General features: G+C 44.9%; 1 protein-coding gene across 4 annotated transcripts in view; it reads right to left on the bottom strand.

The window, feature by feature from the left end:
- ESYT2 (extended synaptotagmin 2) overlaps positions 1 to 20,725 on the bottom strand; it is a 133,046-nt gene that overhangs the window by 49,734 nt on the left and 62,587 nt on the right. For all 4 annotated transcript variants that reach the window (XM_075587830.1, XM_075587831.1, XM_075587832.1 and 1 more), the window contains 4 exons: positions 11,541 to 11,582; positions 5,833 to 5,967; positions 2,985 to 3,061; positions 1,615 to 1,687 (listed from right to left, as the gene is read on the bottom strand). In XM_075587830.1, coding sequence (XP_075443945.1) covers positions 1,615 to 1,687; positions 2,985 to 3,061; positions 5,833 to 5,967; positions 11,541 to 11,582 — 327 coding nt within the window. The remainder of the gene's footprint in view (positions 1 to 1,614; positions 1,688 to 2,984; positions 3,062 to 5,832; positions 5,968 to 11,540; positions 11,583 to 20,725) is intronic.

The raw sequence follows: 20,725 nt of genomic DNA, 5'->3' as shown, positions 1-20,725 counted from the left end.
TTCCCAAGAACCCGGAAACAGGTTCCCAAGTTTTAAAAATGTTTGTTCACCCGTCTTAAGAACCACTTGAGTAGGGCAGAATGCAAAGAATAAACAGGTTTTCAAAAAGCATTTTGCAGCGGTGGGACAAAAAACACTCCCTTATTTTCCTTCAAAATTGGGATACTTATACATTTTACACACAGAAATTAAGAATTCTCAGCGTACTCACTACTGAGCATCAAGTTAGGTATGCTCTTTGGTGAGATATGAGTATAAGTTCAGATTAGTTTACGCAATCGAAGTAGGGGATTGGCTGGTCAGCAGACCCCAAAAAAATGCACTAAACTAGGGGAATCTCCTCCCACGCGTTTCAAGTTTCCACGTCAAGGAGTACTCCTTGAGAAAGCGCTATTGCAGCATGAAACGAGTGGGAGGAGATTCCCCTTGTTTTTATTATGTAGTTGAATAAATCTTTTTTATTTTTGAGTTGCTAGTGCATTTTTTCGGGTCCGCTGACCAGCCAATCCCCTGCTTTGTTTTTGTACATTGTTCCTGACTGGATGAACGCACGGCAGCTCTGTAGGATTGGATACAGAAAAAAACACGCATGTGTTTGAATGAGACGGTGTTTCATTGTTAGTTGTGCTACGCTTCACCGGGACCATAGAGGGACAGAAAGTGAACTTTAATCGAGCGGGGCAGAGGTCATTTACATTTTCCTCGCCAGTGTATTTCCCCGCCAGTTGTTCCAGCAGAGCCCGCAGGCTCAATCCCTATATACACCCCTATAAGTCCATATCCTTCCTTCCAACTACAAAGTGGTTCTGTATAATAATCGATTACACCTGCACCTACCAGCTGCTGCTATTACCCGAACTCTTTAGCGCGACCCGTTATAACGCGAAATCGGTTATATCGCGGTTTTCACGTGGCTCCTGTTTTTTATTTTGAAAAAAAAAATTCTATTTTTTTGCACACTGCGCGCGCTCTCACCGCGCACACACTCTCACCGCGCACGCAGCTCTCACCGCGCACGCAGCTCTCACCGCGCACGCAGCTCTCACAGCACACTACACCACACCTCCCACTCCTCCTCCCTTCCTTTGGTGTCGGCTGCAGAGATCGGAGCGGAGCTGGCATCAGGAGGAGGGGGGGGTGTCGGGAGGAGAGGGGGGGTGTCGGGAGGAGAGGGGGGTGAGTGAGGAGCAGGCTGGGACTCGGAGGGCCACGTGGCTGTGCCGCGGAGGGCCGGTAGGTGTGGGGGCCTGGGGGGGAGGAAATGGATGCCGGTGGTGGGAGGTAAGGAGCAGGTTGCGGCTGGACTCGCCGTTGCTAGGGGACGTGTAGGGCTTCCGGCCACCTCTTCCTTCCCTCCTCACTCCCTCCCTCCTGATCAGGCGCGCGGCGGTCATTTTTTTAAAAAAATTAGCGCGAACCCGGTTGTAGCGCGGTTGGATCGGGTGGCCCCCGAGGACCGCGCTATAACGGGGTTTAGCTGTATATACTTTCACAAATGGATTGTTGGAGATTTAATTATATATCTCGTTAAGGCTGTCTTTTTGAGCTATGAAAGGCTCCTCCGCAACTAGTATACGCAATCACTATAACAATCTGTGCAGTAATTGAATTTACCTGTATACTTTTCACACCGGCTTTGCAGAAGTATCTCTTAATTTCCAAATCAATATCCGAATTTCCTACAAAACTAAAGAGGGATACAAAAAAGCATTTGTAGTTCATAACACTTGCAAGAAATAAAGAGACTGCAAGCTGCATGCTATTCTTTGCACCACTTTGAATGTCCACTCATGACTAAAAATCAGAGTACCTCCTACAGAAGAGAATTAGAAGCTGCATAATCAAGACACACAAAAATCATTTATACATGTGGTGGCAACTAAAGAGGTAGAGGCTGATGCAGTCCTACTAATAAGTGGGCAGTCTATTAATATTAGAGTACAACATTGCTTCATGTTTGAAAAGGACCCGTTTTAAAGAGCAGGTAGCAAAATAGAACCGACCAGCTGATCATCATTATTGATTTTTTTTTATATATTCATCGAGCCAGGGGGACGAGGTCCTCTGCAGCTATACTGTGCTATTTTTGTTTATAGCTATTTTAGCTACAGAAATTCCCTTTGGTTCTAGAGATACATTGAAGTTTTGCTGCCAGCGTTATGTTCCTGAACCGTAGAGAGCCGCAATGTCATTCCTCCAATCATGTTGCGGCTTACTACTAGCCCGTGACCTGGAAGATCTGACAACCATGCGGATTTCATTAATAGGGAGGGAAATACCAGCAACTAAACCAATATGTTTATAAAAAAAAACAAAAAAAAAAAAAACGGTGTGTTTCATCCGCAGCGCCTTGTTCGGTACTATTTGAAGACATGATCTGTGCCGTTCGTGGCAACCGCTCCACACCGGAGAAGCGTATGTCATGGTGGGTCTGATAATCGCCTTGATCACGTTGACTTTGCTCTGTATGGGCATGGTCCTTGTCTTCAGCATGGGGTACAGTGCTGCCGGCTTGGCTGTTGCCCTCTGTTGAGTCTTCTCAATGTGGTTTCTCCAGCTTAGCTTGCTATCTAGGGTTACCCCTAGGTAAGAGCTGCTGGTCTCCCATTTGATGGCCTCTCCGTTGAGGCTGATTGGCAACAGAAAGAAGATCAAGGCACACCCGCCAATCACCTGTGGTCGTTTCTTCTAGTATCGTGTGTGCACCATCCCCTGCACTATTAATGTCTAGAGCAAGTCTTGTATGTTTAATCTTCTAATGTGAAGCTCGAAGTGTTAATAAAAAAAAAACACAAGCTGTTTAGCACCCGTTGTTTCATCCAATATTTCCCTGGTAAGGTGGCAGAAAACAAACAGCTGGAATGGCCTAATTTCTAAACTGCAAGGTTTCAGCTCACATCATTCACAAAAAGCATTGCTGATGTACAGAGCACTACACGCAATGTAAGGAAGAGTGAAAGTCACTGGGATTTAGGAAAGTTTACCTTATCTGGAGATCTAAGATAATTTGCCTTTTGTCCACATTTTCAGTGTATACTTTTACACCATTTACTCTCAGGGGCTGCAACAATACAATATAAAAGCAGTAGTTAATAGCAATAAACTTTGCCCCCATGTGGCTTTATATTCGCCATTGTAATTGAACCAACATGGTGAGCAGTTTGATTTAATAAAGGGGTATAATGATTGTATATATCCTTTATATATGTTCAGTATATAATATATACTACCAGAATCGATGGTACTGGCAGGTCCAATGGAGTACTCCACGTATACATGGTCAAACATGGAATGAAAATAAATAAAATGACATAGCGTAATACTGTATGATAACCTAAAAAAATATACGCAAATACACAAAAACACAATACAAACAACAAATGCTGAGAACAGGCAGGTGACTGATACAGTGGCGGCTGCCTTTATCCTAATGCGGCCGTATCGGCGCAACTCTGATAACCGCGGGCAGATGCAGTATTTTTTTTTTCCGGAATATGTTCCGGTATTTTAGCGCTCGTAATATTGAATGCATGAACGTGAATGCGGTATGAATGCGGCATGAATGCGGTGAAGTGCGTGGCATTCGGAAAAAATCCCCGAAAAAATTCGGAGATGTTGGAGAATAAAAGTGGCCGTGGCTGTAGTTATAAAAAACACATTTAATAAAACACAATTAGTAAAACGCAAATATTATTGCTATAAGTATGAAAATGGAATAGGTCCCACTATTACACTCCTGCTGTAGCTGAAGTACCCGCTTACCAGAAGTAAGAAGGTAACGGGCAGGGGATATTCAGAGAGTATCCCCTCATCTATGGCCAGTCTGCTCCGAGCGTTCCTCTTTGGCATCGGTAACGTGCTGATGTTTGGCGTCGGCTCCCGGGTGGGGCACTCCCCTGCTCTCGCGGGGACAGACCTCTGCAGATCTGGGGCTCCAACCTCTGTGATGCGGTTCCACATTCACATGCTGTCCGTAACAGCAGATTCTCCAGGACCCTGCTCAACAGTGATGTGCTGATGGTAGCAGCAGATTCGCTCGTGCTCTGATCACTGTAATGGTCCAAATCGGTAGTCAGCGGGAATGTCAGCTAGATGTTCGGCAGCGGAGTGTAGAGCGGGGACCACCCTACGCGTTTCGGAAGACGTGGCTTCCTTCCTCAGGGGTATAATAATAATTATAACATTCCCGCTGACTACCGATTTGGACCATTACAGTGATCAGAGCACGAGCGAATCTGCCGCTACCATCCGCACATCACTGTCGAGCAGGGTCCTGGAGAATCTGCTGTTGCGAATCTGCAGTTGCGGTTACACATTCACAGGCTGTCCGTATCACAGAGGTTGGAGCCATAGATCTGCAGAGGTCTGTCCCCGCGAGAGCAGGGGAGTGCCCCACCCGGGAGCCGACGCCGAACATCAGCACGCTACCGATGCCAAAGAGGAACGCTCGGAGCAGACTGGCCATAGATGAGAGGGGATACTCTCTGAATATCCACTGCCCATTACCTTCTTACTTCTGGTAAGCAGGTACTTCAGCTACAGCAGGAGTGTAATAGTGGGACCTATTCCATTTTCATACTTATAGCAATAATATTTGCGTTTTACTAATTGTGTTTTATTAAATGTGTTTTTTATAACTAATCAGCCACCTGCCTGTTCTCAGCATTTGTTGTTTGTATTGTGTTTTTGTGTATATTTGTTTAGGTTATCATACAGTATTACGCTATGTCATTTTATTTATTTTCATTCCATGTTTGACCATCTACACGTGGAGTACTCCATTGGATCTGCCAGTACCATCGATTCTGGTTGTATATATCCTTTATATATGTTTTGATTTATGTGCCGAGCGCCAGGGATATAACACTCTTTCCACTCAATCTTTCTGACCTGGGGTCAGAGTTATATCATAGGCAGCCAGCCATTCTTTCCAAGTGAACTTATTTATTTTTTATATTTAATAGATCAAGAAATTAGCGCTACCTTATTTGTTTTTCTCTCATATATTATATTCTGCAATAACTAGGCCGAGTTAGGTAGCAAAATCATTTTCCTAAAGAGCAAAATCAATGTATCAATGCCTTTGAAGAGACGGAAATGGTTTTTCAAGAGAGTATATAAATTTGAGGACCTTGTTCCGTACATTCAATAACTGATTAGGGGGCCCTATATAAACCATTTAGCTCCGGATTAAACATGATGTAAAACTGCTTCTCTGGCTGAAGAGTTCAGCATATGCCAAATGGAGGTGACGTAATTTTCTGAGCCCCACCACAAGAGGCACTATTCATAGGAAGTAGTGGTTCAGAGATTAATCTTTAATTGTGAGACATGGGGCATTATTCTGTAAATTATGATGGCGTTGAACCGGCACGATCGCACAGAAAGCCTCAGAGTAGAATTCAGCAATAAGGTTGGCTTTCTTAAACCAAATTAACCAGGTTTAAGGTTTTTTTGTTGTTGTTTTTAATTAAGGATTGGGAGCAGGAGGTCCTCTAAAAATAAATAAATGGAGGCGGGTCATTTAAGCCCAGATTGTTTGTGGCCCTTATTTCATCTTATTCTTATCAGAGAGCGAATAAAGATGAGGAGAGGCTTTGCCTGTGCAATCTCATGGAACATACAGCTGCATAAGAATTAAACCCATCACAAGTCTCAGCTCTGCATATTTACCAAGTAACTGAAAAAGATGTATAGTAAAAAAAAATGCCCCTCACCTAGATGTAACCCCTTAAACAGATCACTGCAATTAGTACACGTGCAGACCTTGATTCCAAATCTGCTGCATAAAACGCCACTTACTCAACGAGACGTTCACTTGATGACACTTACCTGGGTACCCATATCAATCTTTGTGAAACTGAACGTGCTTAGGTGATTGTTGGCTCCCCTGACAGCCGGCTCTATTGTCTCTCGAAACAATTTCTCTACGAACTGGCAGATATAGGGCCACATGTGCTTCACCGTCTGTAAGAGATTAAAAAAAAAAGCATGTGTTCCATTTTTATAGAGCCGATTTGAATTAGACAATTCTATCACCTACAATATATATATTTTTAAAAGCCTACAAAATAGTACAAATGTTACGGTTTCTGTTAACAAAAATAAATAAAGGAAGGAGATCATTTCGGGGGGGGGGGGGGGGGGAATAAACTCTAGATATTGAAGAATATTAATGAATAGCAGCAAATGAAGATCTGGAGCTTTTCATGACATTGTAGAATGGTGTTATTTCAACTATTTAGACAAAAACAAGCACGGTGCCGTCAATCACAAAGTATATATATAAAATTATATACAATTAGAACATGCAGAACAGAAAAAAGTACATTGCATCCTTAGAATATCTGAAATGGAGATGGGGATAATGAGAAAGATGGGCCTAAGGTACATAAGAGGCATGCAAGTGCCATACTCCAATCCAGTGCCACGGTACGCAAATCTGGTTTTACATGAACACCCTTTCAGATAACAAATAGCACACGCCATGGATGTCCACAGCCCCCCCACCCAAAAAAAAACAAATCTCGCACCTCAGGAGGTCTACACACCAGCTAGACTCCATTCCTTTTTCCCACCAACAGCCTATGTTGGGGTAATCGTGGCCAAAATGGCATGTTCACAAAATATTTTTAGACTTGCCCTAAGATCTCTGTATTTTGGGGGAAAACAAAAAGACTTATAAGGCAGGTTACAGGACTACACCCACCCTGCAATACTGAATCTGTGCCAATACAAATGCCTACAGAGGACCTGGATACAAACCTAGAAACACTGGTAACGCACATCTTATCAACTAAATCCACGGTAGCGAGTCTCTAGAACAGTGATTTCCAACCGGGGCTCCGCGGAGCAGTCCCAGTGGTTCCGCCTGGCCGCCCCAGCGGTTTCCTGGCCACCCCAGCGGTTTCCTGGCTCTCCCCGGCTGCCCTGCTCATCCTCTCCCAGGTTTCCCCGGCTCTTCCACTCTTCTCCCCCCCCCCCCCCCCCCCGAGCCCGCGCTCTTATGTGCGCATGTGTATCATTTTTGCGGAGAGGGCAGCGCAAGCGCGAGGGCTGGTGCGGCAGGCAGTAACGGGGGCGGGCAGGAGCACTCTTGAGTCTGTGCAGCCTGTCCCTGATTGGCTCTCTGCTTCTCCAATCAGGGGACAGCGGGGGCGGAGCCTACACCCCGGCGGCACAGAGAAGTCTGTGTCCTTCCTGGAAATAAGGTAAGGACACAGATGGGGGGGCAGGGCGAGATGGTGACAGGATGGGGGGGCCAGGGCGAGATGGTGACAGGATGGGGGGCGCCAGGGTGAGATGGTGACAGGATGGGGGGCCAGGGTGAGATGGTGACAGGATGGGGGGGCCAGAGTGAGATGGTGACAGGATGGGGGGACAGGGTGAGAGGATGGGGGGGGGGACAGGGTGAGAAGATGATGATGGGGGGATAAGATGATAATGGGGGGGATAAGATGATAATGGGGGGGAGGGGGGATAAGATGATAATGGGGGGAGGGGGGATAAGATGATAATGGGGGGGAGAAGATGATAATGGGGGGGAGGGGGGGATAAGATGATAATGGGGGGGAGGGGGGATAAGATGATAATGGGGGGAGGGGGGATAAGATGAAAATGGGGGGAGGGGGGATAAGATGAAAATGGGGATGAGGGGGGATAAGATGATAATGGGGGGGAGGGAGGGATGAGATGATAATGGGGGAGGGGGGATAAGATGATAATGGGGGGGGATAAGATGATAATGGGGGGGAGGGGGGATAAGATGATAATGGGGGGATGGGGGAGGATAAGATGCTAATGGGGGGGAGGGGGGGATAAGATGATAATGGGGGGGGGGGAAGGAGGGATGAGATGGTGATGGGGGCCAGCCTGGGGAGATGAGATTATGATGATGATGGAGTATATTTTAAATGTATTGGGGAGGTTTGGCGGGGGGTATTTTATATGTATTGGGGAGGTGGGGCTATTTTTAAATGATATTTATGGGGAGGTGGGGCTATTTTTAAATGTATTCGGGGGGCGTGGGGGTATTTTTTAAATGTATTTGGGGAGCGAGGGAGTAGTTTTTAAATGTGTTGTTTGGGCGTGCAGGGGGGGGGGTGATGTGAGAGAGATGGGACATGCAGGGGGGGGGGGTGATGTGAGAGAGATGGGACATGCAGGGGGGGGGGTGATGTGAGGGAGATGGGACATGCAGGGGGGGTGATGTGAGGGAGATGGGACATGCAGGGGGGGTGATGTGAGGGAGATGGGACATGCAGGGGGGGTGATGAGGGAGATGTGACATGCAGGGGGTGATGTGAGGGAGATGGGACATGCAGGGCAGAGGGGTGATGTGAGGGTGATGGAACATGAAGGGGGGGGTAATGTGAGGGAGATGGAACATGCAGGGGGGGGGTAATGTGAGGGAGATGGAACATGCAGGGGGGGGTGATGTGAGGGAAATGGAACATGCAGGGAGGGTGATGTGAGGGAGATGTGACATGCAGGGGGGGGTGATGTGAGGGAGATGGGACATGCAGGGGGGGGGTAATGTGAGGGAGATGGGACATGCAGGGCAGGGGGGTGATGTGAGGGAAATGGGACATGCAGGGGGGGGTAATGTGAGGGAGATGGGACATGCAGGGGGGTGATGTGAGGGAGATGGGACATGCAGGGCAGGGGGGTGATGTGAGGGAGATGGGACATGCAGGGCAGGGGGGTGATGTGAGGGAGATGGGACATGCAGGGCAGGGGGGTGATGTGAGGGAGATGGGACATGCAGGGGGGGGTGATGCGAGGGAGATGGGACATGCAGGGCAGGGGGGTGATGTGAGGGAGATGGGACATGCAAGGCAGGGGGGTGATGTGAGGGAGATGGGACATGCAGGGGGGGTGATGTGAGGGAGATGGGACATGCAGGGCAGGGGGGTGATGTGAGGGAGATGTGACATGCAGGGGGGGGTGATGCGAGGGAGATGGGACATGCAGGGGGGGGTGATGTGAGGGAGATGGGACATGCAGGGCAGGGGGGTGATGTGAGGGAGATGGGACATGCAGGGGGGGTGATGTGAGGGAGATGGGACATGCAGGGCGTGCAGGGGGGTGATGTGAGGGAGATGTGACATGCATGGGGGGTGATGTGAGGGAGATGGGACATGCAGGGGGGGGGTGATGTGAGGGAGATGGGACATGCAGGGCGGTGATGTGAGGGAGATGGGACATGCAGGGCAGGGGGGTGATGTGAGGGAGATGGGACATGCATGGGGGGTGATGTGAGGGAGATGGGACATGCAGGGGGGGGGTGATGTGAGGGAGATGGGACATGCAGGGCGGTGATGTGAGGGAGATGGGACATGCAGGGCAGGGGGGTGATGTGAGGGAGATGGGACATGCAGGGGGGGTGATGTGAGGGAGATGGGACATGCAGGGCAGGGGGGTAATGTGAGGGAGATGGGACATGCAGGGCAGGGGGGTAATGTGAGGGAGATGGGACATGCAGGGGGGGTGATGTGAGGGAGATGGGACATGCGGGGGGTGATGTGAGGGAGATGGGACATGCATGGAGGGTGATGTGAGGGAGATGGGACATGCAGAGCAGAGGGGTGATGTGAGGGAGATGGGACATGCAGAGCAAGGGGGTGATGCGAGGGACATGCAGGGGGAGTGATGTGAGGGAGATGGGACATGCAGGGGGAGTGATGTGAGGGAGATGGGACATGCATGGGGGTGTGATGTGAGGGAGATGTGACATGCAGGGGGGTGATGTGACGGAGATGTGACATGCAGGGGGGGTGATGTGAGGGAGATGGGACATGCAGGTCAGGGGGGTAATATGAGGGAAATGGGACATGCAGGGGGGGGTAATGTGAGGGAAATGGGACATGCAGGGGGGGGGGTAATGTGAGGGAAATGGGACATGCAGGGGGGGGTAATGTGAGGGAGATGGGACATGCAGGGGGGGGGCAATGTGAGGGAGATGGGACATGCAGGGGGGGGGGTGATGTGAGGGAGATGGGACATGCATGGAGGGTGATGTGAGGGAGATGGGACATGCAGAGCAAAGGGGTGATGTGAGGGAGATGGGACATGCAGAGCAAGCGGGTGATGCGAGGGACATGCAGGGGGAGTGATGTGAGGGAGATGGGACATGCAGGGGGAGTGATGTGAGGGAGATGGGACATGCATGGGGGTGTGATGTGAGGGAGATACGAGGGGGGGGTGATATGAGGGGTGCTGGGGGAGATATGATGCAGGGGAGATAAATACATGCGAGGCGGGAGGGGGAGGAGAGTGGATGAAACAGACGAGAGAGAAATACATGGGTAGAGGGTGGGAAATAGAGGTGGCTCGTGATGTGTGAAATTAACCTAAGTCCGCGCTTATAGTGCCGGGACGCTGACGTCAGTCTGCGGTTGCTAGAAAAATCAAATTGAAGTGACTTCCAGCGATCACGACCAAGCCGTCGCGCCGTCCTGTCGCTCCTACTATAAGTGCACGCGACGGCGTCAATACATTTGTTTTGACGCGACGTTGCCAGCACTATAAACGCAGCCTAATATGTGTCAGCCAGATAGGGGATCCCCGAGATTTTTCAAAATACTTCAAGGATTCCTCCAAACAAAAAAGCTTGGGAATCGCTGCTCTAGAAGAAGTTAGACCCCAACAATCAATGTGGTCAAAAACAAAATAAACTATATAATGACCATGGAAAAACTCACTAGCTTACCATGGGAATGGTATCTATATCTAAGGATATGGTAACCATTGGTGGTCTACTGCAAACTAAACTAACCCAATAATCGGTAGATTGTATATATTGCCAGACTGAAAAGAGAACTGTGAAATGTTGAAAATGCAAAATGGATGTTCTCCAAAATGATTGTAACTTGGAAATGGATCCCCCTCCACCACCCAATTTGATTTCTGTAACCCTCCTCCCATCCAATTACACATTGTAAAATCAATAAAATGCAAGTTTAAAAAGAGAATACACTGTATATGAAATAATCACCAAATAAATGTAATAAGTAGAAATGCCCAGTGGGAAACGCAAAAGGGCTTATTCAATAAACTTCTAAGCAGCTGTTTACACCACTATTTGGCGAAAAACGCAATTAACTTCTTGTTTAAGTCAGTGGGAGGTAATTGAGTAAGCCCCAAAATCAAAAAGGCATCTCCTGCAAGAGAGCCGCAATGTACAATGTACTAAAGTGTTACAGAGCCCTGCAACATGGCGTTATACAATTAATTTTGCATTAGTATGAGAAACTGAAGGACTATGTACAGCGTACTTCAGTAAATAGCACATAGTTATAACATAATTGGTATGGTATACACACAGCGGGAACATAGAAACTTTGAATGCTAATCTTAATGACACCTTTTACTTGCATGGCTTTTTGTAAAATAAATACAATTAATTTAACCATAGAAATATGTACAGCAATGGAGATGGGAGTAGGCTGTGCTAGCTTTATTTATAATGTGCCTCCAAAGTTCAAGAATGTAGACTTCTTTTCTTAAACCTACATTGTATTAATTATAAAGACTCTTACCTTGTTCAGCCATTCTGCTCTTTCAATATCTGGAAAATGGACCTAAGATAGTAAGAAGAAAAAAAATAGTGAGTCAAATCTTCTAAAACAAAAATGAAAGTATATTTATACATCATACAACAAAACTTGTGGTGGATAATTATTATGTCCCTACATTTTAAAACTGATACTGAAAAACAACACATACATTTGCTTCTGGTATACAGCCATATTGCACAATGTATTTGTTCAGGTTAAACCGTTAAACGTTCAGTACATAAAAGAGATGCTTCAGTTTTGCAGACTATGGAATTACATGAAGTTAAATAGAATTATTTTGCTCGGTAAAAACAGAAATCGAATGGCGCCATTTTTGGATGACTTGTGATTTTTGGTGTGGTCTTTTAAAAAAAAAAAAACAAAGTGTGAAGATTCTAAAACTTTTCCCAAATTGTATCTATCCCAGTATTTGCACAAACACATTGTCCCAAGATAACAGTACAACGCTGCTAAAATTCCACCCATTATTAAAACTAAAATGTTGGTTTCTTTAACAAAATATTAATAATACCTTTGCATCAGTATAAAGTTTTGCGCCGCCTATTTCATTTATTTATTAACACAAAGAAATCCCATCTATAAATATATATTTTTTAATGGTATTGGGCTAACAAGCAAAACAATCAGGGGCTGAATTGCTGTTCTAATGCTGGATCAGGTAAACAGGATTTTCTTTATGAATTTAATACTGTGAATAAACCGCTACAGTAATACCAAGAAAGTAATTCTAAAATAAAATACACACAATTTGTAATACAGCACAAAAAAAAAAAAAAAGAGCATACTGCACACACTCACAGCATACTGCACACACACAGCACACTGCATACACTCACAGAACACTGCACACACAGACACACACAGTCAAATACACACACACACACACAGTCTCTTTAAGGGAGCTTGCTCTCGCAAGACGGAAGCAGAAGCAGGAAGCAGAGACAGGGAGAAGAGCTGCCAAATGCCGGGTAAGTGCTGCGTGCTGTTGCCGCTGCCCCACCGGGTCTGGGAACGCTGGGAGAGTTCTAAGTTTTCCCCCTCCGGCCGGTCGTGGTACCACCACAAAAAAAATAAAACTGGATTATATCACAAAGCACTCCCTACGCGTTTCGTCTTATAAAGTCTTTATAAGACGAAACGCGTAGGGAGTGCATTGTGATATATTATCCAGTTTTATTCATTGTATGCCACTTCACCTTCCGGACTATATAATTTTTTGGTATTCATTACCAAACGCCGCCATACAAAGTGTTTATCTTGCGGAGACCGTCGCAGTCTATCTGGAGGAGGCCAGTGACGTCACCAAACCTCACGAGATTGCTACCAGAGGCTTACTACTGTGACGAAGGGCTTGGATTAGAGAGACACCTGCCTGCCTGCTCTGGTACACGGAGTGAAATTTCAGTGCTGCTGGTTTTTCTCCACACTAGATGGTTGTATTGGAACTGCTGACATCCTGTTTCCTGGCTGGTGATTGAGTGTAACTCATGAATGCTTTATTATCCGTTATGTTTGTGAGTGTGCATTTTTACCTATCCTACTCCATATACATTTTGTAAACTTTATTACGCTATAAGTGCACCTGTTTTTTGTTTGTTTTTTCTGTAGAGATATACACATATATATATATATATGTATGTATGTATATATATATATATATATATATATATATGTATGTATGTGTATATGTATGTATGTATGTGTATATGTATGTATGTATGTATGTATGTATGTATGTATGTATATATATATATATATATATATACACATATATATATACACATACATACATACATACATACATACATACATACATACATACACACACACAGCTCAACCTCGTTATAGCACGGTCCTCGGGGGCCACCCGATCCGAACGTGCTATAACCGGGGTCGCGCTAATTCGGATTTTTTTAAATGGGCGCTGCGCGCCCGATTGGGAGGAAGGGGGAGGGAGGAAGAGGTGGAGTGAGGCGCCGGCAGCCCTATACGTCCCCCAGCCAGCAGCCACCGTAACTCCCCTTGCATTTCCCCCAGCAGCCTCACTTCCCCCCCCAGCCCCGCTCCGATGCCAACCCCGCTCCGATTCTCCCACCCCCCCTGCCACTCAGATGCCAGGCCCACTCCGATTCTCCCCCCCCCCCACCAGCCCCTCTCCGATCCCCGCCGGCCCCGCTCCGATCCCGCCCCCCCCCCCCTCAGCCGACACCAAAGGTAGGGAGGGGCTGTGTGTGTAGTGTGCAGCGAGTGTTTGCAGCGAGTGTGTGCAGCGAGTGTGTGCAGCCTTTTTTTTTATATTCGGGGTCCACGCCAAACCGCGTTATAAGCGGATCCATGTTATAGCAGATCGCGCTATAACGGAGTTGAGCTGTGTACACACACACACACACACACACACACACATGTATTTTATCTGGTAGTGTTACATTTGGCATGCTCAATAGCACTCCTTTTTGACACTTATATACATATATATATATTTTGTGGGAGCTCAGGGGTTCCCAAAAAGAGCTCGCTGGGGTTTTGTGTTTTGTTAACCTATTCTCAGCTGTCTCATCTGTTGGAGGTCTGTGGCTCCTCCTTCCCAGGGTTTAAGCCGCCCTCCCCTCTTCCCAAGTTAGTAGGTACTTTCATTCTGCTGGATATAGATCCAATGTGGTCTTTCTCCCTCCTAATAGAGGTAAATGAGAATTTTAATCCTAATAGAGGTATATTAATATTTTATCTGGTAGTGTTAGGACTTGCGAACAGGGTCTGCCTTGTCGCGGCTCGCAAGCTAACAATGCTTTGGCCAAAGGGTTAAACTAAATGACCCTTTTCAAAAGAATATATAAGTATTTTACTGCGTATTTTTGTCATGTTGGATGTAGCATTGGGCTTCTCTGTCGTCTGTTGTATACACATATGTATATATGTATGTGATTCCTCCGTCACGTTGCGGGCACACACACACACACACACACACTAAACTGCATAGTTAAAGGACAACACAAGCGGTTTCTAAAAAAATGGTGCAAATGCTTTACAGCATCTGAAAACTGAAAAACAGCATTTACAATTTAATTGGGAGCCAACTGCACCAGATTATGTTCAATAATGTAACATCCTTAGCAGACATGAACTTATGACAGGATTCCCACATTATCTTCCTTTTGTTCATCGACATGAAAAAAAAGTGTAGCCAAAAGAACTTTTTGAATAAAATGAGAACTGCTGCTAATCAGATCATTAAATATAAGGCAAATACACAGTTAAATATTACTCAAGAAAGAATAAGATTCTGACTGACAAGAAAATGTTACAGTATGCGAAATCCAGCAAATGCCATTCAAATGAATACGTATTCAATAGGACATTGGCATAAGCTAATTTGAAAGTAGTAAAATGTTTAATAAGGCCAGTGGTGATCTAATGATATGACCTAATCATGTGATTACATCATTAACACATCCTCTGACGTCAACAGCCACAGAATTCTGGAATCCAAGAGACTAATTACGAAGAAAAGCAAGGTTTAATGATTACACTTTTTCCCATTATTGCCCGGTTGTATTGAGGGCCCTCGAGAAAGGTCTACTGTACAGATCATGGCCACACAATAAATATCAATGTTATGGTAGGACAAATATCTTACTGCTGATGTAAACAATGTTTCACCAGAGTGCTAAGATAATTTGCCTTGGGTGGTAATAAAGCAGAAGACGGCCATATTAATACAGCTCAACCCCGTTATAGCGCGATATGCTACAACGTGAATCCGCTTATAACGCGGTCTCAGCATGACTCCTGTTAAATATATATTTATTTTTTTTGCCAAACTTTAATAACACATCACAGGCACCTTCTGTAAGATGGTTGGTTGAGAGTTCACCAAGAGCTAACACACACATATGTGTGTTTCCTATTTAAAACAAGAGGATATTGATTTTCACCTACACAAATAAAATTGGCAACTAAATCACACATTATATGTCATCTATTGCTGCTGCATATGTTTACAGTTGGGTTTCTAGAAGTCATCTCAATTAAATTATCCTTATTATCATACTAAATACAGGCATACCCCGGTTTAAGTACACTCACTTTAAGAACACTCGCGAGTAAGTACATATAGCCCAATAGGCAAACGGCAGCTCACGCATGCGCCTGTCAGCATGTCCTGAACAGCAATACCAGCTCCCTACCTGTACCGAAGCTGTGCGCAAGCGGGGAGACTATAGAGCCTGTTACAAATGCATTATTTACATCAGTTATACACGTATATAACGATTGCCGTACAATACAAACATCGATAAGTGGAAAAAAGGTAGTGCTTCACTTTAAGTACATTTTCGCTTTACATATATGCTCCTGTCCCATTGCGTACGTTAATGCGGGGTATGCCTGTAAGGTCGTGGTTGGTATGCCTGTAATACATTATTTTATGCTACAATGTAAGTTCCTTGTCCAATACAGTTCAGTGTGCAAGGACAGGGATATATTAGTGATCTGAAGCTGCATTGGGGAGGAATGCAAAGATAATGAGACCAAGTAACACACACTATTTTCTGCCCCACCATTAGCAGAAATGCTTTGTGACAATAACAGCCCACTTACCCCTTTTCATAGTCAGCATTCAAGGTGCTAGGCTTCCTCTCTACACAGCACACACATGCAGTGTGCGCTGTGAAATCGAAATCGGCCAATCAGAGAGCATGCTGGGAGATGTAGTCTTGGGTGTCAAAAGTCATAGGGTAAAGGACAGGCAACAAGAGCCCTATTTAAACAAATTCCTCATCACATACACACGCACGCCCCCCCCGAACCCCCCTGAAGCTGATGAAGTAGAGAGCGCGGGTAAGTCCTCGCACAACCCCTGATCGCGGCCGCCATTTTGTTTAAAAAAAGGACCCCCGCGTTATAACGGGGTTCAGCTGTATATTCAATTCAATTTGATCATGATACCTTAACTACAAACTGAGTGTAGTATCAGTAATCACTATGCATTGGTTAAAGACAATGGCTCATTTACCAAGCAGTGCTCCTCGGTAAGACTCCTTCCAGGACTGCTGGGTAAACATGGCGATTTACAGACCATTCAAGTGAATGTGATGCAAGGTATTTTCCAGCACAAAAGTGTCTTATGGTGTAGATTTGTTTAGTAAATATGGAAACGGTCTTGAGTAGTAGCACTTTAGTAAATATGGCTGTGTTTTTCACTGGGTTGACCAAATAGATTGCAGCTTCTCTGAACACCTTGGACCTGCCTAAGGACGGCACGCCCTGAGAGACGAGGCCCCCAAGTTCTGCACCCCCTCTGAGACAGATCAGTCAACCACGGCACACAGAGTTAAAGGCTGAGGAAAGAGAACAACTGCTGGATATCGTCATCCTCTCAGCTAGCAGGTTTATTGCTCTGTGGAGGTTACAGTAGAATCCCAGAAAAGTTGAATAGCATTCCATCTCCAGCCTCTCTCAACACCCTGGCCTTGCACAAGGTGGCAGCCAAAGGGCAGGCAAAAGGTGCATGCGATTTGCCGCTGTTTGTACACTGCAACAGCCAACACCCCCGAAATGGAAACACTAGCTTCATGTAAATAATGGCTTCAACCCAATCTCAATACTGTTAGCTTGCTCTCACTTATTTACCTACGCTCCTACACTTTCTCCTCTAAATCCTCCTGTAATTTCCCATTCTTTACGGTCATCTCCCTCATTTTGCAGCCATTAATTCCATCTGCTTCTCACATCATATCCCCAGCATTCCAACAATTTCAGCAACTCACCCTCCTTCACCATCTTCCTCTCATTATTACCCCTACTAGATAGAAAAAAATGGGGGAGGGGTGAATGCTCTTGCATCAGCCTGTAAGGAGCAGATAAAGGTGCAAAAAGGCAATATGCTACAGTAGGAGTACGCTGGATTGGGGAACAGTAGACTTAAATCAATCTCTAGCCAAGTTAGACACGGAGGGGAAGCAAATCAGCCATATAATTGTTTATAACATTTATATAGTGCCCTTCTGGTATCCCCCTGCTTAGTTTAAATCTCCCGGTCACATGGGCCATGACGCGGGAGAATTTGAACATGGCAGGGATATCGGCATCCCATACCGTGCGGGGCCTGTAACTAGGGAAGCAGGGGATCCCCGGACCTGAAATTAATGAGATTCAGCTCTGGAGACCCCCGGCTACAATAATGTTATTAAAATAAAATAAAAGCCCAGTGATCACCTGTTAGAGGCACACAGGTAGAGTGACTGATTCAGTCTCACTCTTAGTGCGCGTCTCTTACAGACAGGTGCAGCCCAGTAGGATTCACACAGCGCGAGTCCCATTCAGATGTAGGGACCCCCGCTGTGTTAATCCGATGGACCATTACAGCCTGCTATGCACTGTGCTGCGGAGTGTCCCTGATGTGCTCTTCCATTTCCAGTACACAATGAGCCATAAGGAAAGGTTCCAGCTGTAGTTTCATAAAATCTAAAGATACAAATAAACAGAAATCCCTTATATGTTACCACATGTAATATGTTCTTCCGAGAGGTCACTGAAGTAGGAAATATGAGAACTCATGTGTCTGATCCCAAAACACACCTCTATTGAAATATAATTCATATGTATGACTCTATATACTACATTTCCTTCATTGAGAAAAACATAACCCCACCTTTCTGTGTTTTCAACTCAACCCTTTTGTATGGGAAAGTACCACTCATTAGCTGAAGTATGCGATGTGCTTTGGGTGAGCAGAGAGAGAGCGATCTCTCTCTCTCTAAGAAAGTGTTACTCATCAGTTTAGGTATGCATTTTGCTACAACACTCAGTACTGATCGGAGGAAGCCTAACCAAAAAAATGCTATAAATAAGAGCCTAGGCTGGGGATAGCACCAGAAGCTTCTCCATGGACCATGCAGGTACCCTGGCCAAGAATTCCCATCTCTTTCTCGGGATCAGACTAGACTGATTGGGGCTTCCCCGGGTGTTTGAAGCGTTTCCCTTTTGTATGCTGTTTATCTGTGCAAGCTGAAACTGAGAACATAACCGAAGCCAAGTAAAATCCCTTTTTGATTACATCTCTAAGACTGTTTACTGACCCAGAGTGAGCAAGTTATTGGCTGAATCCAGAATCTTTGCATGACACCTTTCAACCTTTAATGTAATTTACGACGAAGAAAAAAAACTTGATGTTTAAACTTTGCCTCAATATATAAAAGACATAACTTTTTTTCAATAATACAGACACACCATCTTCATTGTTGCACCTGTGTACTTAATATACACGCCAGAATATGACATTATACCATATTTTTGCATGAGAAACAGATTTAGATAATACATAGAAAACCCTGGATTTTTGTATCCTTTGATTCGTGTAATCGCAACGGTTACACATATCCAGTGTTCGACAAACCTATACATTTGCTCGCCCTGGGCGAGTGGATTTAACCCCCGGGCGAGTAAATATTGGCCCAAGCAGCACACGTTTGGAACTTGGTGGCGAGTAGATTTTTTTGTGTGGCGAGTAGATTTTTTGGTGATTTGTCAACCACTGCACATATCTATTTGTTATTCTTGGAAAGTGTGGTCAGGCACAGGATATTTATATTTAGCAAACCACCAACTTTTGGAATACTTTCCTAGCCTCCACCCTCTCGTACTATATTTGCAAATCCCCCTTCAGAAATCTCATTCAAGGTACATTTAAAGGGGTCCTGTTTATTCTAGTGTCTCGGAAACAATATTTCAATCCCCCCACTTGTAAAACCAGATATCCTTAGATCAGCATTTAAAACTAGGCATGGACAGAGGTTCGTCCTGTAATAAAACAATTCATGTATTTTTAAGACCATTTGTAACCAATGTTAACCTCTCGTGCCAGATTGATTAAAATACTTAAATAATTTCTGCCATATTCATAACATGGAGTATATTTAAAGGTAATCTACGAACAAAGTATGGCACAGTGCATGTGGGTAAGAATGTAGGGTAAATATGGAAGAGGAAGGAGTCACAAATGATGAGGCTCATGTAGAAGATAAAGGGACTTTGGTCTTGGTTTGTCCACATCTCCTACCATGCCTAATGACAGGCCATGTATATCTCCTATGCTCAGAGACATCTTATGGCTCATTCAATTGAAAGAGCCAGGTGTCCTATGGCATAGCACGGATCAGTAAACAGTGGTCATTTTGCTTTATGTCACCTTTGGAGGGTACACTTCAAAAAGGATGTATGTAACCAGCCTACAATATAAAAGCAATTAATCAGTTTAAAAATAAGACTTGACACAAATTGGTCGGAATGTCAGTGGACCTCAGTAAAAAATAAATTAAAAAAATATATAGATATATACATTTTAAAAAGTTCATTTTTGTATTCATCTATGTAAAATTTGCCGCATAATCCTTTTAGTCATGATTTCCCATACTTTCGTTTACTTGCCTGGGAAGTGTGCTTTACAATTAGCATTAAACAAGTTTTATTTCTTCTAAACAGCTTAAACTTTGTTGATATCCCACTGTTTGCTCTCCCTAATAAATACCTACTTTATCCATTCAAAGGGGAGTCATCACATTAATTTAGTCTATTGGATTTAGATCTACATAAAACCAGGTGCAATCATTTAAAAAAAAAAAAAAATATTACACTTTGATCGCAAGCTATATTTTTCCATTCTATTTCTCTACTTTGTGTTTAGTCTGGCACTCCCATCTCAACTTTCCTCTGCTGCTCGACTGCTAAAACATTAACACATGCCCTCATTCTCAACCATCTTGACTATTGTAAACTTCTACTGTCCAGTCTTCCTGCTTTCTGTTGTCTCTCATACAATCTATCCTAAACGCTGCTGCTGCAACCCCTTTACTCTCTCCTAAATCTGTCTCTTCTTTCCTGCTGAAATCCCTCTCCTGGCTTCCTATCAAATCCTGTATTACTCCTAAAATTCTCCTCCTCACTTATCGCTATACACTCTTCTACCCCTCCTTATATCTCAGCCCTAATTTCTCGCTGTACACCAGCCCGACTTGTGTACTGCGCAAGGATGTCTTCTCTCTACCGCTTTTGTATCTAAAGCCCTCACTGCCCCATGCCTCCAGAATGCCCTGCACCGCAATATCAGACAAGCACCCTCTCTCTCGCTCTCTCTACCTTTAAGACCGATC

This window comes from Ascaphus truei, chromosome 2 (genome assembly GCF_040206685.1).
Source record: "Ascaphus truei isolate aAscTru1 chromosome 2, aAscTru1.hap1, whole genome shotgun sequence".
Taxonomy (NCBI): Eukaryota; Metazoa; Chordata; class Amphibia; order Anura; family Ascaphidae; genus Ascaphus; species Ascaphus truei.
Note: the sequence above shows the minus strand (reverse complement) of the source record. Positions and strands in the feature narration are given on the sequence as shown.